At 32.3% G+C, this 12,229-nt stretch overlaps 2 protein-coding genes across 2 annotated transcripts; one reads left to right on the plus strand and one right to left on the minus strand.

The window, feature by feature from the left end:
• The first annotated feature begins 1,191 nt into the window (after window positions 1-1,191).
• LOC132716883 (uncharacterized) lies at window positions 1,192-4,062 on the plus strand. Its single transcript, XM_060700217.1, has 3 exons — window positions 1,192-1,242; window positions 3,049-3,498; window positions 3,812-4,062. The coding sequence occupies exons 1-3, from the start codon at window positions 1,192-1,194 to the stop codon at window positions 4,022-4,024; spliced, it is 714 nt and encodes a 237-aa protein (XP_060556200.1). The 3' UTR covers window positions 4,025-4,062.
• A 3,683-nt stretch (window positions 4,063-7,745) lies between these two features.
• LOC132716889 (uncharacterized) lies at window positions 7,746-11,275 on the minus strand. The gene is made up of 3 exons (XM_060700224.1): window positions 10,737-11,275; window positions 9,821-9,882; window positions 7,746-8,964 (listed from the first exon to the last, which is right to left on the minus strand). Exons 1-3 carry the CDS (start codon window positions 10,795-10,797, stop codon window positions 7,858-7,860), a joined length of 1,230 nt encoding a protein of 409 aa, XP_060556207.1. The 5' UTR covers window positions 10,798-11,275; the 3' UTR covers window positions 7,746-7,857.
• Between the last annotated feature and the right edge of the window lie 954 nt (window positions 11,276-12,229).

Below are 12,229 nucleotides of genomic sequence, written 5' to 3' on the forward strand. Positions count from 1 at the left end.
CGGGAACTGCTATAAAACCAGTAGGGCATTTATGTACGAGATAACATGCGCTTTGAAATACTCAAATATGATATTTTCATGTATATTTTTCTGTCGATGTTTGATGAGCATTTCCCCTATGTAATCTTAGTGGAGGAACTTTTCTACTTTTGCTATTATGATAACAAAAATATATAGTGAAACTTAGTTCGCTCGAACCTGGAGGGACAGTTCAAATTTGTTCGAGAGATCGGTAGTTAGAGCCGCAGATGAGATCATGTATCGTACTTTTTTAAGACACAGGTATGAAAATTATCCTGGTTTTATACTTATTTATTATGGTATAAAATGATACAAATTACTTGGCCCTTAGGTAAGGGAAGCATGCCTACATATTGTCTGCTTAAGAAAGGTGGTTGCTTAAAACATGTGAAACTGAGATTAACGTGTACGTTATGAGACATTTTTGTTTTGTGGTTTAAGCCATTATACTGCTGAATATCAGTGGCCGCTGGTTCAATTTTTACTGTAGATGATAGCCTATCATCTGTTTATCCTTTGCAGACACTTAATACCACTATTTTGTCCACATTTGTGTGCAAAGGATGATCGTACTGCATTTCACAATGACTTATAATCTTATTTAATGATAACAAACACCAAAAGATGCCGTAATTTAGTTCAAGAAAGACACTGGCAATAACAAAAGTTATCATAAGAACTCTGTGACATCTTCAGAGTTATCACAAGAAATCCGGGACATTTGAAAAATCGGGTATAAATCTGTTAGCCGGTGCTTTATGTTGCAATTATAATTAGGTAATTATGTATGGGAAGGATGAAGACCAGAAATCAACCGGTCAAAACTTGTGAATTGGCAAGTAGTTTGGAAATTTTACTCAAAACTACCAGATTTGAAGCAAGAGGCGATGAAAAATGGCCTGCGACTTAGGCTTTGACACATAATACAAAATGTAAGACAAGCATAATTATTAAAGTTTAATTTAGCACCTAAAACTCATTTTTGAACGATGACAATAACCATTTTTAACGAGTATTTTTGTAGTATATACAGATGTTTTCCGACAAACTCCGTGACAGTTATCACAAGAACTCCTGTACAAGTTATCTTAAGAACTCCATCCTTCGTGTAACAATTCCTCCCCCGTGATATGCATATAATCAAAACAATCATTTGTATTTGTTAAGTCAATGCAGGAACCAGACTGTTTTGATCCTAGTAGCCAGTTATCCATAAATCAGGTATGATCAGCATACAAATTATCCCGGATGAACGGCGGACGGACGTACTGACAAAGATTCAAATTATAGTCCTCTCTGTTTTAATCTGTGGGAAAATGAAAAAGGTACACTGTGTGATAAGAATTTTGAATTTTACCACAGCAGACTTTCTTTTGATAGATAAACCTCCTTTTCTCGAGATATATATCAAAATGTTTTGTCCGTGGAAACAAGCTAGCTCATTATTCATTTTAATGAACTCGTTTTTAAAGATTAAAATATAGATAATAAGCCATGTCACATAATATACTGATGTTTCTGCGACAAATTTGATCCTTGTCAATATGAGAAATTTCAAATGCCACCTTAACCAATAACTTCACCCCTCACCAAAGTCTTTCTACACACCGCCTTGTCCAAACCTGCCTTGGTCCACTCGCCCCACCCTCCTCGCCCCGAAAGTCAATTAAAATAAAATAAATCATCTTTTTTTTCACATTCACATTTTAAAATGTGGAAACAAAGTGATCCCTCGAAAGCGTTAATAAATTGATAGTACTTGATTACAGACTCGGTATGATTGAGTCACATCCCCCAGCACCGGCTTGAGCGGTTCTCAATTCTCAACAGTTAATGGTGCTGGCATCAATGATCCAAAAGGACCAGAAAAATGTAACAACACTGAAGTAAAGTACGGGGAAACTTTTTACAGCTGCCACACGGCACTTGACACATGTTATTGTGAAGTATGAAAATCTGGAAACAAAGTGATCCCTCGGAAGCATTAATCACAACGATATTACATGAAAATTGCAGACTCGGTTTGTTTGGGTCTGTACAAGAGGGATAATGAAAAGGTGCAACATCCCTCAAGCCCCAAGCACCAGCTTGAGCGGTACTCAATTCTCATCACTTGATAGTGCTGCCATTACTGATTCCGAAGGACCAGAAAAATATAACAATACTGAAGTGAAGTACGGGGCAACTTTTTACAGCTGCGACACGGCACTTGACACCTGCTGTTGTGAAGTATAAGAAACTTGAAAGAAAGTGATCCTTCGAAAGCATTCATCACAATGATATTACATGAGCATTGCAGATTCGGTTTGATTGAGTTTGTACATGAGGGATTATGAAAAGGTGCAACTTCCCTCACGCCCCCTAGCACAGGCGTGACCGGTACTCAGTTCACAACACTTAATAGTGCTGGCATCAATGCTTCCAAAGGACCAGAAAAATATAACAACACTGAAGTTAAACCATAAATTATTAATACTTTACATTGTACATGCGTTTATAGAAATCTAATATTTATAACACTATTATTATAGTAATGATGATTGAATACAAGATGGCTTTGGAAATAGTAATTCATCAATATTAATTGACTAATTTGCTGGATCTAGCAAGATGTTTTTATCAGTTTTATTGTCGTTATGATGTTTGATAATAGAACAACATTTTGCACAATATATCCTATTTATAACAAGCATACAAAATAATGTTTCAACTCTGAATATGTCAGTCAAGCCTTTTATAACATAACAAATATTTTAATGCAGGCAATGGCTAGAATATTAAATTGTTAATATATATTAACGTCATGTAATGTTGGACATCACAGAAGGACATAGAAAGAACGTTGAAACTACTGAAACAATTTCCTTCAATTTAACCTTATATAACGTTATGAATTTGGTTTTCATCTTCGAATCAGTAATATGAAAGCACATTTTTTTCTAACATTATTATTATTTTTTATGTTTGTTACTATAAGCATCAATCTGAAGAAATTTATGTTCAAAAATGAATATTATAAAATGAAAGAAATATTTTAACAAAAATATTGGATTAAATTCGTATGACAACATATTCTGGGAAAAAGGTGTTAATGACAAAAATTATGAAAAGTCATGTTTTTGTCTTTCGTGGAATCATTCATTTCATCGGAATACAAAACAATACGGCAGTACACTTCAAGGGCAAAGTAAATTTAGCATTTTGAGTAATCAAATCAAATCCTGCAACAGATATATAACAATTTGGAAATCGTGCGGAAGAATGGGTAATCAAATGTTTCAAGTTGCATCTGTTATTGGAATTGCTTACCAATATGACATGACACCACTTTTTCCTTACAAAATGCTTTACATATATTTCAATTTACCTAATAGATATGATACAAATTTACAACATGTTGAGAACAGCACCAATTGCTTATGTTCTAAAACGGCCACCTTTAAGTCTTGCAAGGAATCGTGGAATTCAACAAGAACGTAACTATGCGAGGATTACTTCAGTCATGGAAGTATTTTGATAATGCAAAAAGTATAATAAGGACCATTTTCAGATTGAATGAAGTACATAACCGTAACGCAAAAGAATTCTTGGATAAAGTTACGACAAAGACTTTTCAGCATGTTTGTATACATGTAAGACGGGGAGATTTATTGCGAGAGACGCATAAAAAATACAGTGTACCAGATGCTGACTTTGTAAGAAGAGCAATGGACTTCTATTTAAAGACATTCCAAAACGTTGACTTTATCATAGTATCACAGGATACATTTTGGTGTAAAATGAATATAAAAATGTTCCAGTAAGTCCATTTGTAAATGCTGGAGATGATATGGCATTAAAGACATTGTGTGACCATGTGATAGTTACAGCAGGTACATTTGGATGGTGGGGTGCATGGCTCTCCGGTGGCATAACTGTTTATTACAAAGGATATCCTGGTCATAATTTGTCAAACAGGTTTAATTTATTTGACTACTATCCTTCGCATTGGATTGGTCTTTAAACTCATATTTTGCACTTTTATTATCAAAAGCAATATTGCAATATATTATATCATTGCAATATGCATTACTATTTGGGCCTCTTATTATAACGTGAAACAACATTATTGATCAGATGAGACAAGCTAAATGTGAATATGAAAAGACGTGCAAACATTTTTGAATTTTATTTGCTTTTATTATCAATGATTTTATTGCAATATGCATTACCATTTGGGCCATATATAATAACGTGAAGCAAAATTATTAAAAATTAAGATGAGGCAAGCTAAATGTAAATATGAAAAGACACTTTTGAATTTTAATTAAGATATATCGTACACATGGATATACATTAGTGAGAATGCACGCAATAATACCAAACCTACCAAATATGGAATATATAATTGCTTTAAATGAAGTTATTAGGAGCAATTTTAGATATAGTCACTTTGCCTAAATAGGTTAACCTTATGAGCTCCTTTTCATGCAATGGCTATAACATGTCACATTAAGATGACAACCGCCAAATAGACAAATCTTCGGATGTTCAAAATTCAAAATTTACCAGGTTGCTTCAAGACTTTTGTATGACCAATTCTTATTTACAATAGTTCCTGGTTGAATAAGTTTTTAACTTTCAAATTATTCGGCGTAAGATCGTTAAGCTTTGAAAAAATGATTATCATTTGAAATATACAATACCATATATGGGCATATACATTAGTGAGAAATACACGCAACTATACCAAACCTACCAAATATGGAAGGTATAATTGCTTTTAATGAAGCTATTAGGAGAAATTTAAGATAGATTCAACTTGTCTAAATAGGTAAACTTACATGCTCTTTTTCATGCAATGGCTATAACGTGTCACATTAAAGATTCTATGATAACTGTCAAATGGATATATCTTCGGGTGTTCAAAATTTAAAATTTTAACAGGGTTGAATTGTCCTTAAGCCGATGCTAGGGGACATGAACGGTAGCTTTCAATTACCACTTCCGTCCACGAAAAAATGGAATAGTGAAAATTCCTCGGCTAACCTAAATTATCTCTCAAAATAGAGAAACACAGGATCCCTAAACAAAGCGCAACACGTCGAATTTACATAAGGTTGCAGCCTAATTTGATTGAACCTGTTTTATGCTATTCTTGGTAGGTCTTCATTAACACAATTGAGACATTCAACATCAGTCACAGAAACAATACTAAGCTAAAATGTTTTGCATAAATAAAAAATGGAGTAAATTAGTGAATTCATTTAACAACTTTTTACATATCTGTCATAAGGTAATTTTAATAATTTGAACCAGTACTTTTTACAACGATTTGCACATTATATGTATATTGGGTATCGACCAAAGTCAAATAGTACTAAATTATTGATAAATGTTTTATTTACACATAAAAATCGTTTGCAAACCAAACGATGAATGAGCTCACAAGTATCATTTGGTTTAAATCCCTATAATTCGGATCCATACAGAGGGATCGGCAATAATTTTGTATCAAATAATTTAACAAAAATATATATGAAGGTAAATGTTAATATTCATACACAGAAGAATGTAAAGAAAATAATACTCGTTAAGCTATCATTGCAAGTTAATTGCTCATAATATTTATCGACACAGTGGATATAAATGTTACTTTATCGAGTTGATGATTGTTATAGTAAAAATACTGATTACACGCCGAGCGAATGCCCTTTCTAAAAACGATGACTTGTTTTTGAAGTATTTACCTGCAAACAACTAGATATTAATTCTAATACATTAAGTTGATATTGTAAATCACGTACTGTTTAGGCAATCAAAGCTACGTTATACGCAAACATTAGCAGCAATTTTGAAATTTAGCATAATGTTTATACCTTTAATTTTATCGTCATTGTTCATCATAACTGATAATCCATTCATGAAAAATGAGAGCAATAATGGCGAAGCCAGACAACCCTGGTTGAGGTCCATCGGGCAATTAAAATAATCTGACGTATGACCGTTAGAACGTCACATGTTTTAACATTATTATACATAGCAAAAATAGAATTTAAAAGATTTCCCCTTATATTATCATTGTAAAGTATTTGACAAAGCTTATTTCGATTGACAGTATCAAATGCCGTTTTGAAATCAACAAATGCAACATTATTTTCCATTTTGTTTGAAAGTGCCTTAGAAATAAGCTATTTCAGCACAAATATAATGTGGTACTTTAACCAGCTCTAAATCCAGATTTGGGTTCGTCTATCTTATTAGAAACATTGGCATAAAAAGCTAGACGTCTATTTAGAATGGATGTGTTTATTTTACTAAAATGTTAAGTAATGATATTCTCCGATAATTCGCTGGATTATTGCGTTTACCCTTTTTTTGCAATGGTATCATTATAGCGGTACTCAATGAAGCTGAAAATTCCCCTTAAGCAAATACTATGTGAAATAAGTAACCATTAATGGCATAATTGAATCAAATGTGTATTAAAAACAATTTGGTGGGAATAACCATGTCTCGGCGCCTTGTCAGATTTCAATAAACGAATACTCATTAATATTTCTTCTTCTGCTGTGATTTCTGAGCTGAAGACCTCAGTTTCATTTTTAGTTAAATTTTTAACAAGAACAATTTCATTCCGCCTCTTCATCAACTAGGCGTTGAAATAATTTCATAAAATTATCTTTCCAAGATTCTAAAGGAATGCTGCACTGAACGTTACTGTTCGAAGATGAAGATACAAAATATTTGATTTTTCCCCAAAACGATCTAGGGTTATTTGAATGTTTTACTAAATCAACGAGCTTCTGTTTAAAAAATGTTTCTTTTTATCTTCTCAAATATTTTTAAATTGTTTTTTAACTGCGATGTAATATTATATATAAACCATTATCTTGAAACAATAACAAATGTTTTTGAACATTTTTATACGCAAGGACATACTTTCCAAGATTTCTCTTTTATGCCTAGTTTTTTTGTTAATCTCACCAAATTCCGCTTTTATACCTCGTCAGAATCAAAAATAGCGTCCAATATGGATGCCCATTGCAAAACCTATACATTTATTTTTTATAAAATAATTTGTTGCACTATATTTGTTCTTGCTTATTTCGATACCAAATTGTTCAAATAAATGAGAAATAATCAAATTATATCTTTATTTTTATGAAGTAAAGTTCTTTTTAAAGATTTGTCTAAAATATATCAATAGAAACTTTACATTGTTTGCATATACTCTCATTTCGTTTTCTATATCTACGTATAAACATTAGGCAAGTTAAACTGACTAAGAATTATAAAAAGGGGAAAAATACTTTTTAGTGTTTGACAAAACGTTGGAATTCATTTCGTTTGTTGATTATGTATCTAAGTGATATATCCAGGAAGTCTCTTTTAGAAGTCTTTACAAAGGATGTGTTACTTTATCAATAGGCATAAAAGAGAAACTTAATAATGCTTTGGTGTAAATTTTAGGTCTGTAAAGAAATGAATGCATGAGCCATTTTAATTTTAAAAAAGAGGCCATCTTGAAATAGCAGTTTATTACCCACTTCTCTCTTGAAATAAGCATGGTTTAAAGATGATTTCCTAAAAGTTTCATGCTCGTATCACTATTTGCACTTTTTTCTCAATCCCCGCTTTACTTTTACACGAAATGGTAATTCTGCTTGCTTATTTCATAAAGTTGACGATGTAATATTAGCCACCCTGAGCTAAAATTAAACAAACAATATACACTATACTAGTACGTATCTAAACATTTATAGGTGTTCATACATCACTTACATATGGTACTAATAATAACAGTATCTTTAAATATTATTAACATATTTGTATTGATAAAATGCCTTAAAGGATTCACAAACCCTTGAAATAATCAAAATTCGATTTCTTCTGTAAACAACTAATTTTATCAAATATATGTGCCGGTTTGTTGTCATATCCAAATAAAAGACAATCGCCTAAAACGACATTGCTTAATCGCTCCATATATTCATCAGATATTGTTGAATAAGCCTGAATCATCGCTTCCGCTCTCTGTAATTTTAATTCATTTTTATAAACTGCTGATACATTCATTGCTTTCGTCAACTCACTTAAAAAGTCTTCCTTTTTAATGTCATTCAGATCGCTTTCGTTATATGGAAAGTTGATTGTTTTTAAGACATGTCCTGTTATTTGGTAATAACACCATGCACGAAGGTAAACATCATACAAAGATATATTTGAACCTGTCAACAAAGGAATAGTTCTAAATAAATGCTTTATCGGTCCTAAAGTAGTCCATTTTTTCAAGGAGATCAGAATATCCTTTTGATACATTCCGACTGTTTCTTCCTGTAGGTTATTAAAAATGAAATCAAAGTCGTTTTGTAACGTCTCAAGATGTGCGATATAATCAAACTTAAAAACACATGGATTACAGGATTTATGGTGCATTGGTCGAACATGTTCGTCCAAACGATCATTATTTTCATATGTGTCCACAGTGTATTTAACTAGTTCAGAAAAAGATAAATCATGCCCATAAGTAAGACTGTCGTATGAAATATTTAACCGTGTTAGTTTTATGAGTTTAGTTCCTCTGTTAAGCCAATCTTCCTTTGGGAAATAGAAAATATTGCAATAAGTGGAAAACAAACGACCATAGGGCTCACGAACAACCATAAATGAAAATGCGTCATCCATCACCTGTCTTGCGTTTGTATTTAACCGAACACGTTCAGCATTTTTTATCAGGCATTCTGTATCACAGCTAAACAACTGTTTAAGTAATTCTAGTGTCATTGTGGATGCACATTTATTAACTCTACAGTACAAAAGTTTCAGGTTTGGTGACATATGTGCCCTAATATTCGTTGAATTGACATCCACCGAATAGCCCAATTGTCTACATGCTTTATACATTGTATCAAACCAATTTGTATTATCCACCATTATGTCATTCGAAGAGACACACTTATCCTGAAAATTAAAATCTATGAAATATTTTTTATATGTTTTACACAAGCGTTATAGTTGAAATATCACGAAGCTGGTCGAAGGTCGTTGGATTCAAACCACTTGTCACTCACGGTGCTGGTTTGAATCTTTACAGGGACTTTGAATTATTTCATGTGAGGAAGCTTTCCCGCTAGCTTGCGGAACATCGGTGGTTTTACGAAGGTACATTTTCGTGTCTGAAATAGTGCCGAAATGGCACCCGAGGTCTTTCTCCACCAGTAAAGCTAAAATGTCGCCATATGACTGTGTCGGTGTGACGTAAAACACAATCAAACAAAACAAACAAACACAATCTCGAAGTTGGTATGGTTCATTGCATTTTAGAAAACATTGTATATGAAATTGAAAATATGTCAAAAAATAAACGTCGTAAAGTGTTCATGTAACAACAGATACTTCTCTCGTGATATATTAACAAAATAGATAAAATAGTTAAAACCTATTGTAAATGGCAATGCTATATGTAAATAATCAGGTCGAAAAGCTAATAAGACATTATGTTTGTAAACATAAATATCGACTGTTCGAAGTTTATGTTTATGTCTTGTTCAAGAATAATCAATGATGCAAATATATTTTGGTAATTTACTTACATTCATTTCAAGAAAACATAGAATATACTATAAAAGATGCTTTTACATTCAAAGATGACGCATACATTCAAAGATAACGCACTTCCAAAAATAGACTAATAATCTATTGTAGCTGTAAGTCGACATGTTGTCTACCTTTTAGATTGTTTATATCGAAATAATGTCATTTAAAATGATACTTTACGAAAGATATTATATATATATATATATTTTATGTTTATTACCTCTTGGTTATTTCTAGAATTTTCTCTCTTTTGATTTTGATCTTCCGCAATGTAGCATATTCCTAGAATTGAAATGTTTATTTAAATTATCAGACATTTGAAAATACACACACACACGCTCGCACGCACACACACGCACACACGCGCGCGCACGAACACACACACACATACACCAATACACACCCACACGCGCACGCACGCGCACACACACACACGCATGCGCGCACACACACACACACACACACACACACACACTTGTAAGACAGTATAGTGAACTAATTGAAGAGATTTTAAAAAATGGCAACAAGTTGTGTTGCTCAGGGTTTTCATGGCAAAATTTAAGATTTAGATTTAAAAGAAAACACGTTCCATTTGAACGTTATATTTAAGTATAAAAAGAGTGTGTCCGTATAGTTCCAGGACGATTGTTAATTTGAAACAAAAAATGTTGATAAATGTCAAAAAGGAAACATGTCGCTCAATTCCTTCCAATATTTCAAATATCATGCGTATTTTTATCCAATGCTATGCATTACGCACAAAATTATAAAGCTATATAAATATACAACATCGTCGCATCAGTCCGCGTGACAACGACGTTTTGAAGATAACGATTGGACGTTCACTTGTTCTGACAATATCGTCTTTCTGCTGCAAAACTATTTTCATCTGCACATCCGTTAACAGGCTCGGCACCCATCTAGCGCACACTTTGGTCATTGACATATTTCCAGTTATTATCTTATGAAATCAAATCAAAACTTAAAAAAAATGACAAAATCGAGGATTATAAAAGATCGTTATGCTCAGCATAAATAGAGTGTTTTGGTTTATCCTTTTGATGTAGGCTCGTACAAAACAGTATTTTCATTAATAATTTTCATTTCTCTATAACAAATATGTTTCAGTTACTTACCAGTAAACAGCTGTAAACCAAAGATGATTATGAAAAGTAGAATTATTTGTTTTCTTCGCATTTTCAACTATCATACTCTATGTCGCTTTTTAATTTCCTTTTAATGACTTAAACAGAAAATATTCACAAATACGTGACACCTATAATTCATATGTTCCCTTTTTGTGACTTCCTCTTACCATATCTTTTTCCGAAAGTTTTTTTTACTTGTATTGTTTTAAAATCAGCGAGGGGAAAAAACATTTGACAAAAACGGCCTTATCTCATGCAGAAACAAACAGATTTCAAGGGCATACTTCAATACTGATGTTGTACCACACGTTTTTTAGGAAATTATCGTCATTCCTTCACAAGGTTTACACGTTCATTCTTAAAAATCTTTAAACGAAATGTCACTTGTACGGCTGTGTAAAACGTAAAATTAGTTCGGCAATCAATATATAGCTTGGAGCTCACACACAGATAACATATGTAAGATTAGTATGTAAGAAAATTATAAATATTATCCGTTTAATAAGAGCAAACGCTTTCGTAGCTTTCGACATAAAAATGGCGTTTATTTATACACAAGAGAAGAAAACAAACATTGAACAGATAAGCTGTATTGATAACATTATTTCACGAACGAGACGAAACATATAAGCGAGATATGGGTTTGATAATTTTCAGACAAAATATTTCATTTGCACTGTGACTATGTTGAATGGTTATTCTTTTCATGTCTGTTACGTGAAGCACATAAAATAAATTTTATTCAAATGACAAGTTATTTGTTTTACAGAATATACGTCACAGATATATGAGACATAAATTTCAATGACATAATTTCCACATCGATGCGATGGGACACTAACCTGGACAGCGAATCAAAATATGAAAGTGAGTGACTAAATAAGTGTGAAGTTCCTTGTGACGTGTCAGTTAATATCATAATTAGCAATTTAATCAGAAACAATAGGGTTGGTGAGAAGAAACTTTTGGTGTGTAAAGACTATAATCTTATATGACGGTAGTGTAATTTGCTGAAGTTAGGAGTAATTTTGCTTATTTATACTGTCAATTATCATGAAGAACTAGAAAATTAGAAGGCTTTTTCAGTTTTCTCTCTAAATGATGCTAAATGCTTATACCAAGAGTGTTTCTTTGGAAAAATATCAGTACTTTGTTTAATAATACCGCATGTTTGAGCAAGCAGAAATAAACAAAAACTTATATACAAATTATCAAATTCTATTGATTAAAAAATCCTGTATTGTATCGGTTAATGTTATAATACAAATTAACTTTAAAATGAAAATAGAAGACAAAATTTACATTTATTTCATTCAGTGACTATCACTACAGACCACAAACGGTGTAAGTTCATGATGAAATACTGTTCTGAAAACAATTCGTATCTGACCAATGTCTTTACTACTTCTTACGTTTTGCGACAGTTTCTTCGGGGTTTTCCTTCTTTTTTATTCTTTGTTTTTTCTTTTGTAAACGAAAAT

The sequence above is a fragment of the Ruditapes philippinarum genome, unplaced genomic scaffold, assembly GCF_026571515.1.
Source record: "Ruditapes philippinarum isolate M1 unplaced genomic scaffold, ASM2657151v2 ctg499_1_1_1_1, whole genome shotgun sequence".
In the NCBI taxonomy this organism is placed as follows: Eukaryota; Metazoa; Mollusca; class Bivalvia; order Venerida; family Veneridae; genus Ruditapes; species Ruditapes philippinarum.

Bases quoted from the DNA above. Each gene is read 5' to 3' on its own strand.
- LOC132716883 (XM_060700217.1), top strand. From the start codon at position 1,192: ATGCAGGAACCAGACTGTTTTGATCCTAGTAGCCAGTTATCCATAAAT. The intron at 1,243-3,048 runs GTATGATCAGCA...ATAAAATGAAAG, and splicing joins GCCAGTTATCCATAAATCAG to AAATATTTTAACAAAAATAT. The intron at 3,499-3,811 runs TAACTATGCGAG...AATGAATATAAA, and splicing joins CGTGGAATTCAACAAGAACG to AATGTTCCAGTAAGTCCATT.
- LOC132716889 (XM_060700224.1), bottom strand. From the start codon at position 10,797: ATGCGAAGAAAACAAATAATTCTACTTTTCATAATCATCTTTGGTTTA. The intron at 9,883-10,736 runs GTAAGTAACTGA...TTTCAATTCTAG, and splicing joins TGGTTTACAGCTGTTTACTG to GAATATGCTACATTGCGGAA. The intron at 8,965-9,820 runs GTAATAAACATA...TTTAATTTTCAG, and splicing joins ATTCTAGAAATAACCAAGAG to GATAAGTGTGTCTCTTCGAA.